The sequence below is a fragment of the Apodemus sylvaticus genome, chromosome 3 (assembly GCF_947179515.1).
Source record: "Apodemus sylvaticus chromosome 3, mApoSyl1.1, whole genome shotgun sequence".
Taxonomy (NCBI): Eukaryota; Metazoa; Chordata; class Mammalia; order Rodentia; family Muridae; genus Apodemus; species Apodemus sylvaticus.
The window spans coordinates 122073421-122090014 of record NC_067474.1 but is presented as its reverse complement, the minus strand read 5'-3'; the positions used below and the strand labels follow the sequence as shown (position 1 = coordinate 122090014).

At 49.7% G+C, this 16594-nt stretch overlaps 1 protein-coding gene across 1 annotated transcript in view; it reads left to right on the top strand.

Moving 5' to 3' along the window:
* Nucleotides 1–15509, top strand: part of Mroh7 (maestro heat like repeat family member 7) — a 40879-nt gene extending 25370 nt beyond the window's left edge. The window contains exons 14-22 of the mRNA XM_052175607.1: nt 2451–2588; nt 3175–3289; nt 5047–5187; nt 5834–6013; nt 6483–6638; nt 7348–7470; nt 12037–12139; nt 14373–14435; nt 14953–15509. Coding sequence (XP_052031567.1) covers nt 2451–2588; nt 3175–3289; nt 5047–5187; nt 5834–6013; nt 6483–6638; nt 7348–7470; nt 12037–12139; nt 14373–14435; nt 14953–15197 — 1264 coding nt within the window. The 3' untranslated portion in view covers nt 15198–15509. The remainder of the gene's footprint in view (nt 1–2450; nt 2589–3174; nt 3290–5046; nt 5188–5833; nt 6014–6482; nt 6639–7347; nt 7471–12036; nt 12140–14372; nt 14436–14952) is intronic.
* The last annotated feature ends 1085 nt before the right edge of the window (nt 15510–16594 follow it).

Here is a 16594-nt window from a genome sequence, read left to right as displayed (position 1 = left end):
TCTATCTATCTATCTATCTATCTATGTATATATCTATGTATATATCCATCTATCATATGCTCTGGTTTTGGTAACTAACTTCTTGGCTGGTATTTTCCTGCGCTCTAAGAGCTGGATGGCTGATTTCTGCATCACAGTTGTAAGAACTAATAGCCTAACACTCCACTAGAGAGATACCTGCCATCTCTGTGTCCTCATGTGCTCACTGGGACAGTTAGGTTCTTGGGAAAGTGAGCAAGAGTGGAAGAGGTGCTGTAACCACAGGAGGAGGAAGAGCACAGAGGGAAGCCTCTGAATAAAGAAGGTCATGACCTTCAGGAGAGAAGATTTAGCTCAGCTAAGACACAGGGCCACTGGAAGGAAGCCAGAGTGCCTACCTACCCAACGCATAGCCATGGTGACAGTCTACCCACAGCACAGGACAGCACACCCTCCCCCAGGCTAGGGACAGCTCTCCTAGCCATAGTCCAGGGCCCCTCACCCTTTCCACACTCTGGATAATCCACCTAACCTACAGCATGGTATCAACTCACCCACGGTCCATTTACAGCCCATCTTACCATAGCATGGTAACGGCCCACCCTACTTTCAACACAGTCACAACCTGGGAGGTAGCAAAAGCAGAGGAGTCAAAGGCTGATGGGATCAAAGAGCCCCAAGATGGAGCCTGGGGTAGAATAGTGGCCCCAAAGATGCATCCACCCGGAATCTGTGACTGTCCTGATTTAAAGAGCAGTCTTTAAGGATGGAGTTACTTTAAGGAAATGAACTTGCATCAACTAAGTGGGTCCTAAATTCCACACCAAGGTCCTTGTGAGAAGAGATGCTCAGATATAGACTGGAGGGAGCTTTGGAGAAGAGAGAAGACGTGGTTGTTGTCCAAGCAAGGAAACTGGTGCATGAAGCAAAGGGTCTTCTCTTAGTATCTTCAAGGGAGCACAGGCCTTGTGTATTTGAAAGCACTCTATCGCATGCCCTGCCTTTGACATTTTGAGACAGGGTCTCACTTTGTCGCTCTGGCTGTCCTTGACTTTGGTCCTTCTGTCTCTTCTTCCTGAGTGCTGGGCTTGCAGATGTCTGCCACCAAGTCTGGATTCAAATTTGTCTTGAATCCCCCAAACCTAGCAGCTCTCAGGACCATGGGAGTTAGGTCTACAAAGGCATCACAAACTCTTCAAGCAAATGTTTAGGTTTCTGGGGAGTGATTCCATCCATTATCTGTTAACGGTTTATAATCACGGTTATGAGCCTCTGGTGATGTGTTGGTCAATGAAAGGAGTCTATTGTGATGTGTTTAAAGCTCTAGCTGGTGGTGGGATCTGGGAGAATGGAGTCAATCAATGAGGTGGACTAAAGCCTCATACAATAGCCAACTTTATTCAGAGCATCAGACAATTTCTACTTTGAGGGTTAAGAACGATCACATGAGTAAAGTTCTCGTGAGTTCAAGCCATACACAATCACAAGGACAACTGCATGGATCAAAAACATGTTTTCCACAAGGCATATCCAGGATCATTTAAACATTTACTTAACTTAAACAACAATAAGCAATAATGAGTAATCTGAAGTAAACTCACTCTGATCTGCTACATCTGGGAAGAGCATGAAAACACATTCCAGGAGTAATTCTATGTTCTGAAGAAACGGAGGTCACGAGACTCTTGACTTGCTTTCTCCTGAGCACTCGGCATTCTCTTCACACATGGACCCTGCTCCAACCCTGGTGTTTCCCCTAATACTGAGGAAGAGCCCAGTGTGTTGCAGGCAACACCATGTACCACAGAATGAGTACACACCACGGTGCTCACACAAGGCCACCGCCACTAGAAGCCTTTCTCAGAATGTAGCCCATCAGTATATGGCCAGTGACTTCCCGCCTACAGTGACAATAGGCTGGGTTAGACATCCAGTTGGTTTTTTAACAGGCAGCAGCAACCTTGAGGCTCCTGGAGCTCACTTGAACCTCTGAGCAACTGCTCAGTTGCCTGTGTGACAACTCCCCAGGGTCTTCTACTAGGTATCCAGATGGGAGGCATATGGGAAGGGTCCTGAGGCAAAGAGGGACTCCGGCATCAGCAGTCAGGAGACTGAATGCCCAGGAGAGCAGAGAGGACTGTCTTAAAGGCTGCCAAGACAGTCATGGTGTGACGGGGAGTGGAGAAGGAGAGAGGCAAGACACGGGATATCCAGGAAGCTTGGCCAGCCAGCTGGCTCCTCAGTGAGCGAGGCCCTGGAAAGGGAGGGTGGAAGGGGAGTTTGCTTCTGTTTCTTTTCATGTTCTGAGAGCAATGTGCTCCTTGTAAGGAGCCATCCTCTGTGGACCCAGTGCCTGCTGCTAACAGCAGTGTGGTAGAGGGGAGCTCGTGGGGATCCATGGTAGCATTGGCAAGAGGGGTCGAGTAGAAGGCTCACCGTGGACAGCCGACTTTCCTCCCTTGTCTTGGCAGCTGGATGGTGAAGGTGGTGAAAACCCTGCTCCTGAAGATGGGCTGTTCTTACGAGTCCACGTTTCTGGAAGAGCAGGGAGGCTGGGAGCTCATGGGCCAGGCAGAGAGCCACTACCGGGGAGTGTCCCTGCTGGCAAGGTGAGGTGTGGTACCTCAGTGGGGTAGGGTAGGGCAACCTGGGGCAGGATGCTCTGGAACCTGTCTGGAGCTCCAGACAGACCCAGGTTTGCATCTCTGAGCTCTGGCTTTTCCCCTCTCACCTCTTCTCCACAGCTTGGGGAGTAGTGTCCTCTTAGTAGGGGGACACCACTAGTGTGAAAAATGACATCCACTCTTGGGAGGCAAACTTGCTTGTAATGTTTCATAGATGCCTGAAATGATGTGGTTAGCTCCTCTTTTTGGCATGGTGAGAGATGGCTCAGTGGGTAGACACTTGTTGCCAAGGCTGCCCAGCCTAGGTGCAATTTCCTGGACCCATGCCATGGAAGGCAAAACACAGCACTCACTAGTGTCCTCTGACCTCTGCATCAGCACTCTGGTATTGCACACACATGCACACCCACTCACACACACATGCACGCCCACTCAAGTGACTCTGAGCTAAGCCCCTGGTGAAAGGCTGGGGTCACAGGAGCCCAGCTGACACTGGCAGGCCAGGGTTTGCAGTGTCACTGTCAGCTGCCAGCTCTGTGGGACTGGGACCTGAGTGCCTGCTGCTCCCTAGGGCCATGGTCCACTACTCATGCCAGGAGCTGTGTCGCATCCTCTACCTGCTCATCCCCCTTTTGGAGAGAGGTGACGAGAGACACAAGATCACAGCCACCGCCTTCTTCGTGGAGGTACATCCTAGGGCCCTGAGTGTGGTGAGGATTTGCCAGGGGGGCCTTGAGTCACAGCGCCTTCATTTCTCCCGGGAAACAGCATTTTGCGGTTTCCAAAGCTTTTCTGGGACCTTTGTTTCTCTTCAGAATGAAGGTTCTGTTGGTTGCATCCCATTCTTCCAGACCCCCTCAAACCGGCACCCACTAACCTCTGCTGGGCACCACCATGTGCCAGCCCCCAGAGAAGCACATGTGAACCCGGCCCCGCCCTGGCCTTGACGTGTTCTCAGTATGGCAGGGAAGGCAGAGAACACCCGGGTATAATGTGGGTACCGTAGCGTGACTCACAGTAAGCTGGGGGAAAGTCATGAGAGAATAGGAGACTGGAAGGAGGGGCCTCAGGGAGAGGGTCATGAGGGGAGCGACAATCAGAGTTAGTCTGGCAGGAAGTGCTGGACAGGTTCAGGAGACCTGTCAGGGGCTGGGAAGGCCAGCTGCAGAGGGCGATGCACATGCGCACAGCTACGTCCTCCCTCCATTTTATCCTCCTTCAAATTTCATAACTTAGATACTAGTCCTTAGCTGAACCCATAGGAGGCACCTGAGACACAGTCTCTTTTTCCAAATGCCCAAACGGCAGATCCAGGTTCAAATGCACATCTTTGGCTCTAACTCCTCCATGCCTCTCTCTCTTCCTTCATTTATTGTGGTAAAACCCAGTCCACCATGGGCTACATACAGAGTGAGGCCTTGTCTCAAAAGCTAACTTGATTAGCAATGCTATGTGGGAGATGTGGCTCCCTGGTAGAGGGCTTGCTTGGCATGTGTGAGGCCCTGGGTCTGATTTCCAACACGGTAAGTAAAAGAGAGAGAAGCTATTTTTGTGTGTCTGGGGCCTGGTTCGCAGCTTGGTGTACAGCAGGCCTGAGTGGCTCTCATGGACACGCAGAAGCCAGCACCGGTGTGAAGCCAGCACCGGCGTGGTCCTTCCTCCCTGCCCTCTCCTCTGCTTAGCTGGTGATCCTGCCCTCCCCACCAGCTTCTCTTGTCCCCAGTACTCCCATCTCCTAGATGTGGCTCTCCATGGTGGCAGCCATAGAGATAGAGAGGTAGCGAGAACCAAATCCTATTGGCTGTGGAAGGAGGGGAGGATGTGAGGCAGAAAATAGGTGCTGATGATGGCGCTACCTTGCAATGTGGACACAGAAGAGGAGCAGTCCTCAGAAGGGGAGGAGCCAAACTCTGTGTTGGACTTGACTCGTCTAACAAACACACTCCAAGGCTTAGGTCGAGTGATGACTCAGAGAGAAGTGGCTGAGTTTTCATCCTATAGGAAGCCTGTGGATGTCTACAGGGACCAAAGGGCGGATAGACTGAGCACTGAGTCTCCTAGTTGCTACCTCAGGAATATACACAGGGTTCATGGGACTCAGGGAAGAGAGCTGAACCTGGGGCTGGGTTTTGAAAGAAGCCATGCAAGGTGTGGGAGTGAGAGTAGATGTGGCTGCCCTAGGGTAAGGGCGCCCTGCTAGTGCAGAAGGGACAAACTTGCCCAGTCATTGAGGAATGGTTGAAGACAGTGGGTTAGTGTAAGTGTGTGGTCAGCAGGCAGGTGGGGCCTGGAGTCAGGCAACAATGGGGAGGGGACAGAGAGAGAGAGAGAGAGAGAGAGAGAGAGAGAGAGAGAGAGAGAGAGAGAGAGAGGCCTCAGAGTCCCAGGGAGACAGCAGGCCATGGCTCCTCAGCTCAGGAGTCAACGCCGTCTGCTCTCTCAGCTCTTCCGCATGGAGCAGGTGCGCCGCATCCCTGAGGAATACTCTCTGGGGCGGATGGTAGAAGGCCTGAGCCACCGTGACCCCATCATGAAGGTGCTGTCCATCCGGGGCCTGGTAATCCTGGCACGCAGGTCTGAGAAGGTAAGTGGAAGGTTGAGGAAAGCCAACCTTTGCCAGCCCCTGGGCTGTTCAGGTGTTTGAGGGTCTCGGATGCTGGGCCTGGAGTCTGAGCCTATCTCTGCTTATCCTCCGTGGTCCCATCTAAAAAATAAATTTGCCATCACAATCCCATGTATTGTATTGTTTGTCAACATTTCCTGATCTAAATTTTGCCGTGTCCCTAGAGGCAACTTGTAGAATGGCCGTAATCATTCTTCCCTTTCAGGTCAGGAGACTGAAGGCTGGAAGGGTGGTTTAAGCTTAGCATTGTAGAAATGCCCGTTTTTTCTCTGCTAGGTACCCATGCAGCTTCTGACACAGCTGGGATGGAGGGGTAACATGGACTTCTTGTTAGATGGCTAACTTGTGACATAGGGCATTGTCCACCTGGGGCCAGTGGAGGGGATAAGCCTCCCAAGCCCAGCCGGAGGGAATCAGAGAGACCAAAGAAGGCTTCAGGGAACAACCGGAGGTTGAGGGAGGGAGTTCAGAAGAGACAGCAAGATAGAGGCAGGGCCTGGGGGTGAAAATAGAGTTGGGCCACCCAAGTCTTCTTGGAGAACGGGAGACTGGCTCTCCCACCTGCTGGCCCAGGAAGAACGTGTTTCTCTGTGCTTCCGTCCCACAGATGACCAAGGTGCAGGGCCTGCTGCCTTCCATGGTGAAGAGTCTGAAGAACATGGACGGCGTGCTGGTGGTGGAGGCTGTCCATGACCTCAAGAGCATCTTCAAGGGGCAGGGCAAGAAGCTAACGGACAACTCGGTCTACGTGGAGATGCTGCAGATCCTGCTGCCTCACTTCGTTGACGTAAGGCAGCGGGAGTAGATCAGGGAGGTTCAGCCATCACCTGACTTGCAATATTGCCCCTTCTACCCCACCTCAAATGGGGCCTGGGCAGAGCTGGTCCAGACTAGAAGAAGGGACACCTCAACCCAGCTGCCTCTCCAGGAGGGAGCTCCTTGGTGACGTTTCCCCAGAGAAGGACTTACAGCCACTGGGTAGCCTAATGGAACATTTGTTTGGCAGTCCCACCAAGGGGGGGCGTTTCCCCAGTTGCCACAAAAGCATCTTTAGAATACTGGGGCCTGGCCAGGCAGAATGGTGAGCACCTAGTTTAGGCTCAGTGAGGAGGAACTGGCCCATGTCAGACCCATCGGGCAGCCTGGGCTCTTGTCTTTATGTCAGAAGGTCCTAAGAATGAGGGAAAGGAAGGCCGTGGTGCCTCCTCCTGGACGAGAGGGCCCCCACCCCACCCTGAGCCTCTTGTTTGTCTCAGGCAAGAGAAACGGTGCGGGCTGCCTGCATCAGCATATACGGCAAGGTGGTGAAGAAGCTCCGGACACCCCGCACCCAAGCCATGGGCGAGCAGCTGACCAGCACGCTGATGCCCCTGCTGTTCATCATACAGGAGGGCAATGCCAAAGTGGGCCAGGTGAGAGCGAGCAGTGCCGCTACCAGCTCTGGAGAGGCCCCTCACCTAGAGAACCAAGCCAGGACTGGGGGGCAGTCCGTGGGAAGCTGTTATGTCCATCCACATGTGCTTTCTAGAGGCATCTTGGACAGAACCCCCTTCAAATAGCTAACTTCATCTGTACCTTTCTTTTCTTCATTTACTATGTATGTGTGTGTGTGTGTATGTATGTATGTATGTATATATGTTTGTATGTATGTATGTATGTATGTATGTATGTATGTATGTATGTATTTGCAATACTGGGGAATGAACCTTAGCTAGGCATCATGCATATAAAGCCAGCACTACCACTGAGCTCCAGGGCTTCTACTTGCACCTTTCAAATAGGAATTGGTTTTCCAAAATCCAATTAAAGAAATTGTGTGTGTGTATATGTGTGTGTGTGTGTGTGTAGTAGTAGTAGTAGTAGTAGTGGTAGTGGTTGTAGTAGTAGTAGTAGTAGTAGTAGTGGTAGCGGTAGCGGTAGCGGTAGTAGTAGTGGTTTTCTCTTTCTAGAGTTACATGGGTCCTGGGGCCTGAACTCAGGCTGCCAGGCTCGAGTGGTAAGCACCTTTACCCACTGAGCTATCTCATCAGCCCTCAAAGCCAGTTTTTAAAGCATTTTCCCCTGGGCGTTCACTGTCCCAGAATTCCACACTGCTGGTATTTTCTTTCTATTGGTCTGCAGAAATGTGTGAAGACCCTGTTCCGCTGCTCTTCCTTCATGAACTGGGAGTTGCCAAAAAGGGCTTACAGCCAGAAGCCCTGGGACAACCAGCAACAGGCAGTGACCAAAATTTGCAAGTATCTCGTGAGTGCTTCCTGTGTGTTCATTGACTCTTACTTAACAGTAAGTTAAGGGGGTGGAGTCCTTTGCTCCACACTCTGACTGGGGTTCACATTACTGTCTACAGGCCGCTGGGTCTTGGGCATCTGTCTCCATCTCTCACTTCTCCTCGTCTAGGTCCCCCATCCTTTGAACCACTAAGTACCTCCAGTGACTACCAAGCTGCTGAATGTCTATCTCTCTATCTCTCCATCTCTCTCTATCTCTCCATCTCTCTCTCTATTTCTCCATCTCTCCATCTCTCCATCTCTATCTCTCCATCTCTCTATCTCTCCATCTCTCTATCTCTCTATCATCTATTTTCACCCTCTCTGTACTCCCCCCACCCGTGTGTGTGTGTGTGTGTGTATGTGTATGTATGTGTGTGCATGTGTGTGTGTGTATGTATGTGTGTATGTGTGTGTATGTGTGTGTATGTGTGTATATGTGTGTGTATGTGTGTGTATGTGTGTGTATGTGTGTATGTGTGTGTATGTGTGTGTATGTGTGTATGTGTGTGTGTATGTGTGTGTGTATGTATGTGTGTGTATGTGTGTATGTGTGTGTATGTGTGTGTATGTGTGTGTATGTGTGTGTGTGTATGTGTATGTGTGTATGTGTGTGTATGTGTGTGTGTATGTGTGTGTATGTGTGTGTATGTGTATGTGTGTGTATGTGTGTGTGTATATGTGTGTGTATGTGTGTATGTGTGTGTATGTGTGTGTGTATGTGTGTGTATGTGTGTGTATGTGTGTGTGTATGTGTGTATGTGTGTGTGTGTATGTGTGTGTATGTGTATGTGTGTGTATGTGTGTGTGTGTGTGTGTGTGTAGCTAGGTAGGAACTGAACCCATGACCTCATGCATGCTAGCTAAGTGCTCTATCACTGAGTTACAGCTCCAGCCTATCTACTGTATCTTCTGCCTAAAGTGTCTCCCATTTCTTTTCCCTTTTAAACTTTTTTGTTTTGTTTTATTTTATTTTATTTTATTTTATTTTATTTTATTTTATTTTATTTTATTTTATTTTATTTTATTTTTGAGACAAGATTTCTCTGTAGCCCTGTAGCCCTAGCTGTCCTGGAATTCCCTCTGTAGACCAGGCTAATCTCAAACTTACAGAGACCTGCTTCTTCCTCCCAATTGCTGGGATTAAAGGTGTCCACCACCAAGGCCCAGCCTTTTTAAAAAATTTTGAGGTATGGTCTTACTATGTATCTCAACCTGTCCTGGAACTCACTATGTAGCCCAGGCTGGCCTTGAATTCACAGTGATCCTCTTGTCTCATTGTCCTGAGTGCTGGGATTATAGCTATGTGCCACCACGCCTGGCTTCTGGCTCCCTTCTGCAATAGAAATTCTCATGCAGTGTTCTAATGGCAGGAGTCTTATCAGGATGTTCACAGGGTGAGGACGCCAGGGGCCAGGGGGTTGGGCATTCAGCTGGAAATACTGAATGCTTACCCTGACCCTGCAGGTTTGCAGTGGCCTCAGAACGGCTTGGGAGGTGCTCTGTGCTGAGGAAGGGCATTGTGGTTGATGAACTATTGCTCAGTGAGCTCTGTGGACAGATAAGCAGGAAGTAAGGCACATACACTGGGAAGGTGTCATTAGAAGGTGCCATGGGTCGGAGATCACCTGGGGAGGTGTGCCATCTAGTCCACTCTCCCCGCCCTGTTGTCATGGGACATGGGAGATTACTGGAGGAGAAGGCTTAGGAGGAAGTCCTGATGGCATCAGGGCCCACCCCACTCCCATGGAGGAAAGGGGAGGAGGCAGGGGGGAGGATAAGGGAGGGGAAGGAAAGGGAGGGGAAGGAAAGGAAGCGGAGGGCGGAGGAGGAAAGGAGAGGAAGGGAGAGGAAAGGAAAGGAGAGCAGGGGATGGAAAAGGAGGGGAGGGGAAAGGAAGGGAGGGGAGGGGAAGGGAGGGGAGGAGGGGAAGAGAAGGGGAAGAGAAGGGGAGGGAAGGGTGCAGACAGCAGAGGATAATGTGGAGCTATGATAGCATTGCAGGGAGCTCTCAGACAATCCTATACTGATTTTTTTCAACTTGGAGCCAGAGACTAGGGCTCAGGTCATTTTTTGCTTTGCCGTTGAGATGGGGTCTCACTCAGATTGTACAGGCAGACCTTGAACTCTTCAGAACTCAGTGATCCTCTTGTCCTAGCTTTCTAGACATCTGGGGTCACAGGCATGTACCTCTGCATAGCTGGGGTTAGATGTTTATACTTTAAGATCCCTCTGTAACTGGGTCCCAGGCGTGATAAGGGACACACCCTTGGCCCAGGCAGTTTTCAGCCCAGCTACATCCATAGCCTGGGAATGAGGCCTTCCCATCTGAAATGAGACCTGGGTGGCTACCAGCCAACATGAGTGTAACCAGTACCCACTGTCTACCATCACTTTACAGAGGGAACAGGAAGTGTCGAAGAACTGTTTACTAAGACCACTAATTCATATGCCTGCGCTGGCTGGCTCACCACCTTACAAAGACCTCTGTGACAGGAAGTAGAGTGTTCTGGGAGTCAGGAAAACTACCCCTCATCAAAGGCAGGAGCAGAGAGCTTACCAGTATGGGCCCTTCTTGCCACAAGAAAAGCTAGAAACCTACTTTTTTTTTTTTTTACAAGATATTAACACACAATTAAGTTTTTTAAAAAGTATGCTTTGAGGGCCGGAGAGATGGCTCAGTGGTTAAGAGCACTGACTGCTCTTCTAGAGGTCCTGAGTTAAATTTCCAGCAACTACATGGTGGCTCATGACCATCTGTAACGGGATCTGACGCCCTCTTCTGGTGTGTCTGAAAACAGCTATAGTGCACCCATACATAAATCTTTAAAAAAAATGTGTGTTTTGAGGGCTTTCGAGACAGCAGATGGCCCAGATGGTAAAACACTGGCTTTGCAAACCCAAGGGCCAGACGCCATGTAGCAACGAACAAAGGAACAGCAGCAGCTGTCTGGTGTGGTGGCACACACATGTGTTCTCAGCACTGGGGAGACAGAGTCAGGAAGTTCCCTGGCACTTACTGGCAAAGCAGCCTAGTTTACCTGGCAAGCTCTGAGACGGTGACGACAACAAGAGACTTTGTCTCAAAAAAAAAAAAAAAAAAAAAAAAACCCTACGTGAACGGCACCCATACACAAGTATGCCAGCTCATATGAATAAGCCAGCTCAGGTTTACATGACACCCTGTCTCAAACAAAATTAATACAAGGAAGTTAACCTCTAGTTGTAGCTTTAAGAAGGGTCCGGTGACTTATAGCTAATCAATTAAGTAACCAACTACAGTTCCTTCATTTATTTATCTACCACAGCTGTTCTCAACCTCCCTGACGCTGCGACCCTTTAATACAGTCCCTTGTGTTGTGGTGACCCTCCACCATAAAATTATTTTCATTGCTACTTCATTACTGTGATTATGCTACTGTTATGAATCGTGTAAATTTATGTGGTCCCAATGGCCCTAGATGACCCCTGGGAAAGGGTCATTCGATCCCCCAAGGGTCAATGACCTACAGGTTGAGAGCAGTTGATCTAGCAGTTTCTGGCCACCAGCCCCAATACAAGCTCTGAGGACTCTGAGCTGAGTGAAAGTTTCCTTTATCTTGGAAGATCTCCACATACAATGGGGAAAAGGGTGTAAACAGTGACAAGCCAGGGTTCCAGGTACCATGGCTGAGGATGGTAAGATGCTACAGAAGCTTGATGGATGAGTACTCCCTGAGGGACATGGAGGGCTTCAGTGGGAGGTGGCATCTGAACCTGGAGCTCGAAGGCTGGGAGGCAGTTTATCAGGTGGAGAGGGGACAGTGCTCTAATAATAGCACGGTCGTAGAGTGCATAGAGAAGGCTGTGGCAGGCCACGTCCTTGCTGTAGAACATGGTGAGTGTGGCAGTGGAGGCAGAGAGGGGGACACTCAGTAAGATTGCGAAGGCTTTGCCTGCCACACCTGGGAGGTCAGACTCAGCCTTGGCCTGCAGAGGTTGTCAACAGGAAAGTAAGTAGCTTAGTTTTCTTTTGCTCCCAGCAGCCTCTTAGCTGAACAACTGCTCCTGGTTCTAGGCACCAGAGCCACCCTGGAGATCTGTCAGGTTCTCTTGCACAAAGCGTTCTTTGTCATGCCAGTCACGAATGACTTTTGGCATCCTAGCTCCCAGTGTCAGAGGATGCCTCACTTGGCGTTTAAGACTTCTCATTCCTCCAGCTTATCCCCATTTCTCTGCAGCTCCAGTCTCTCATCCTGGCCAGCCCAGTTTCCCTTTGCCTGCAATTCCCCATGCCATCTCTGGTGGGGATCTGTGCTGTGGGACTTTTCTTCATTACACCAGGAAGATGGGTTGATAGGACACCCGGGGATGGCATGCCATCACAAGGGATGATTGTGGTTAGATCAAAAAGATAATGTCTGGCCCCTGTGGGCCTCTGGGAAAAGATCTGGGCAGTGGGGATGTTTAAGGGCCAGGGTCTGTACCGTGATCACAGACAGAAGGGTTGCCCCAAGCTCTGAGATGGGGAGTCCAGCACATTGGGGGCTTCTCTTTGCTGTAGGTAAACTCCCATCGAGACAGCGTCTCCACTTTCCTCAGCCAGAGCCTGGAGTATGCCAAGAGTCCACGGCCCTCCCTCCGGAAGTCCTCTGTCATCTTCATAGGTAATCTGTTCTAGCATAACAAGTCCTGTCACCAAACCCCTGCCTGTGCTTCTGTTGTGCTTCTGCTTTCCCTGGATTATCTGGGGTAAAGATCAATTTCAGATTCTCTTTACTCAGGAGTCTGTGAAAGACCCTTCTGATGGCATCTGGGGCTGCCTCTCCCACCCCATGATACTACACTCATTACGTTATAATTTCATTCTCCTCTGTCCAAATTAATCACTGTCCCTTCACCAGAGTCAGAGAGGCCTGGAGGTGATGACTTCTGTAATAAGAAGTTTATTATTTTTTTAAGATTTATTTATTTATTATATGTAAGTACACTGTAGCTGTCTTCAGACATCCCAGAAGAGGCCATCAGATCTCATTACAGATGGTTGTGAGCCACCATGTGGTTGTTGGGATTTGAACTCAGGACCTTCAGAAGAGCAGTCAATGCTCTTAACTGCTGAGCCATCCCTCCAGCCCTGATAATTCTTTCAGTATATGTTTTACATTCATTTGCTCTTTCTCAATCCTACCCACCCATCTACCCATCCATCCATCCATCCATCCATCCATCCATCCATCCATCCATCCACCCACCCACTTCCCCATTTACCCTCCCACAAAATCCACTCTCCCGTTCTTTTATCTACCTGTCCATCCATCCATCCATCATCTACCCATCTATTTATCTATCCATCTACCCATCCACCCATCCATCAACTCACCAACTCACCTATTTGTGTACCCCATCCATCCACCCATCCACACTCCCACCATCCCTTTGTTGGTTTGTTGAGCTGATGGAATGGGAGGGGATGTAGAGGGGTTGGGGAGGGACTGCTAACATGACCAATGATGGGACAGAGGAGCAAGGCCTAGGACACACATCTCTGAATTAAGGGGCTAGTCAGAGGCAGTTCCTCACATGCTGATTTCTTTCAATCTTATCCAAGCCAACTACTTCTAAAAACATTAATGTTTAACACCTAATGCCAAGGCCGACTTCTGCCTACAGTCAGCTTCTGGAACAATGTAGAACTTCTCACCTCCTTTGGGACACAGACTTCTTGTAAGGCTCAGAAGAAAATTGCAAACACTTTGTCTGGAAAATACATATATTTTGCATATAAATTTAGAATCCTCAGAAACTTTCCCTCCCACTCTGTTCTCCAAAATGGACACCAAATTAAGAAATTTATCATCTTGTGGGAGAAAAGATTCACAATGAGGGCCTGGAGACATCACTTAGTGATACATGCTCAGCTTGTATTAAACCCTGAGTTCAATCCTCAGACCCAGACATATGTAAATATATGATTCATAAATCAAAAGTAAATACAGTTTATACAGATCCAATGTATATAGACCCAGTGTATACAGACCCATTTTTAAAAAATGATTTATTGTTATATGTAAGTACACTGTAACTGTCTCTGGACACACCAGAAGAGGTTATCAGATCTCATTACGAATGGTTGTGAGTCACCATGTAGTTGCTGGGATTTGAACTCAGTACCTTTGGAAGAGCAGTCAGTGCTCTTACCCTGCTGAGCCATCTCACCAGCCCCAGACCCATTTTTTTACAGGCCCAGTGTATATAGACCTTGTGCATATAGACAGGAAACTCACTGAGACTCTGAGACACTCTAGGAAGGCACTAGGCTCAACCTGGGTCCGGGTTAGAAAGGGCTTCATTGAGAGCCACTTTCTGAAGGGAATATACAAAGATAAACAGGAATTCCCCAGGAAAACACAGGAGTAAAGGCTCAGTGGGAGGGGCAGGGCATAGCCAGGACCCAGACACTGTGGGAGGCAGGGCCATAGAATGAGGACAGCAGGAACTGAGGATGTCCTGGGCTGAGGAGCCATCAGGACAGCTCCGTGACGCATCAGGATGCTTGGAGTCTCAGCACCTCATCCCTAGCAGCTGTGCCTGGCATGTGTACAAGTCTGGTGGCTCAGATGCTCTGGGGAAGCTGAGCAGGGAGGCAGGACTTTTCCATGTCACAGACAAGGAAGCTAAGGCCCAGCCTAGGGTGACACTGACAATCGGCTGTGCTGTCATGTTTGCTCCTGTCCGCTGGACCACGACCTTTCTGGGACTCCTGTCGAGAGTCACAGTGAAGCTTGTCTTTCTGGCCCTCATAGGGCTGGAAGGCAGCAGGCAGATTCTCTAAGGTCATCTGGTCCAGGGGTGGGGTGAGCAGGTCTCAAGGCAGATGCCTTCACCTCTTGGATTATCCAGGGTCCCTGGTCCCCTGCATGGAGAACATGATGACTGAAGAGCGGCTGAATGAAGTGAAAGCTAGTAAGTCACAACCTGGGCTGGTGAGGTGCTGAGGGAGTGGGAGCCTGAGCAGAGCCCTGTGGGTAACAGGAAAAGAGAACTGCTGTGTGTCTGGGAGGAGTCTTCAGCTCAGTCCTGCTGGGCTAAGGCTTAGCTATAGTGAGTGTAAAGTTAACTACTGCAGGGGTCACCCAGAGGCAGAATGCACAGTACCCTGGGGAGCCTGGAATTTCATTAAGCAAATGAGGCTCGAAAACAAGGGCCAAAACCATTTAGTGCAGAGTGTGTAGTTTAAATGCTTAAGAGAGCACGCGTTCATTTTGCAACCGAGACAGCTGATGGGAGGTAGGCTGGGGGAAACCTAGGAAGACTTCCTACAGGAGGCAGAATTTTCATACAGGCTTTGAAAGATGTGACAATCTGAAGGGTTGGGATGATGCTTCAGAAGGGCGTCTAAACCAAGGTTAGGAGGTGGGAAGAAACTCTTCCTAGGAAAGACCTTTAATCTAAACAATGTCTTTCTCTTCCTCCAACCCAGCTCTGGATATCTTGAGACACGATCCAGAAGCATCCGTGTGTATCTACGCGGCCCAAGCCCAGGATCAAATTATGGCCAGTTGCTGGCGGAACTCTTGGCCACTGCCGTATGGGGATTCCTGGGTGTGTGACCCATCCAGTACACACCGCTGGAGCCCCAGCTGTGAGAACCTGCCCACTTCCCACCAGCGACGCTCCTGGATCATGCAAGCCTTGGCCTCCTGGAAGATGTCTCTGAAGCAGTGACAAGAACCCCAGCCAGATCACTGTAAACACTGTGTGGTCAACCTCTCCATCCAGATGGATTCCTCGAGAGAGATCCCCTGAGCCCCTGATGAGCCCCCGTGTAGCCCTCGCTCTGACAAGTCTGAGGGAAGAGCTCGGCCTTCATGCGCTGATTCATTTGACATTTACCAATGCGTGCAGGCTGTTTTGTTCGCTTTGTATTACGGGAGACCGAGGCTCAGAGTAGTGCAGTGCGTTGACCAAAGCCACTCAGGGGTCTCCTGGAGATAGAGCAGAAGGGTGATGATTTGGGTGGCTCTTGGGGAAAGAGAAAGAGTGATGAGATTTCCTACCCATGACGCCATTTATTGGGGAACCCTGCTCTCTCTTGACTCTTCACCCAGTTTGCCTAACACCAATGCAAAAAATATCTGGAGACATTTTGGTGTTGCCACCTGAAGGTGACAATGCTACTAACACCTGCTGGGTAAAGACCAGGTGTCAGGAACACTGTTAAATGCCTTACAGTATGCGGGACAGCCTCCACATCCAAATGGTTCGTAGGTTGAAATGTTCAGAGATGAGCTCAGCAGGGAGGCTTGGCGACTGGCATCCAGAGGGTGGGGTGTGTCAGCTGGAGTGGCTTGCCCGAGAAGAGACTTCTCCAGGAGGTTTGGAAAGATGAGCACATTTGGTCCTGTGGGTGGAGAACAGGGTCCATGGGCCCATCTTCAAAGTCCCAGTGAGAGGGAACCTGGAAAAAGAGGAGAGGTACAAGGGCCAGGCCCTAAGGCCACAGATACCGCAGAGGAGGTAGACTTCATCCCGGGGGCAGTGGGGAGGCACGGTGGGGTGCTGAGAAGAGAGATAGATGAGCTGATGTCAGCTTCAGGAAACTGTTCATGGGATGTCGGGACCCCCGGGCAAGGCTGGTGGGGCAATGGATCACTGCAGCTGTTCTGAACAAGGACCTGTTACTAGTAGTGATGAATGTATCAATAATCACGGCCCAAGGATTTTACTTGTGGGCGTACATCTCAGGGTAATCTTCCCACAGGCCCATGGGGCTATCTATGAAGACCTCTGTTGTAGTATTATCTATGAGGTGAGCAGGCAGGCTGGGTACCCATCCATGGAGTTTCATGTGCAGTTATAGGTAGTGGGGGTGTATGGGGACCTCAAATCTTGTGCTGAGTGGAAAAAAAAAGTATTTGTATGTACAAAAGTTTTGTTTGAAATAGGGTCATGCGATATAGTCTAGACTGGTCTTGAATTTGTGGTTCTCCTACTAAACCTCCTAAGTGCTAGGATTACAGACAGATATCATGTGGCCTGGCACCTTTTGAGAACATTTATAGAAAAGACATAAAAACATCAGAGTTGGAGAGAGGATGCAAAGAGTTCAGATACAAAAGGGA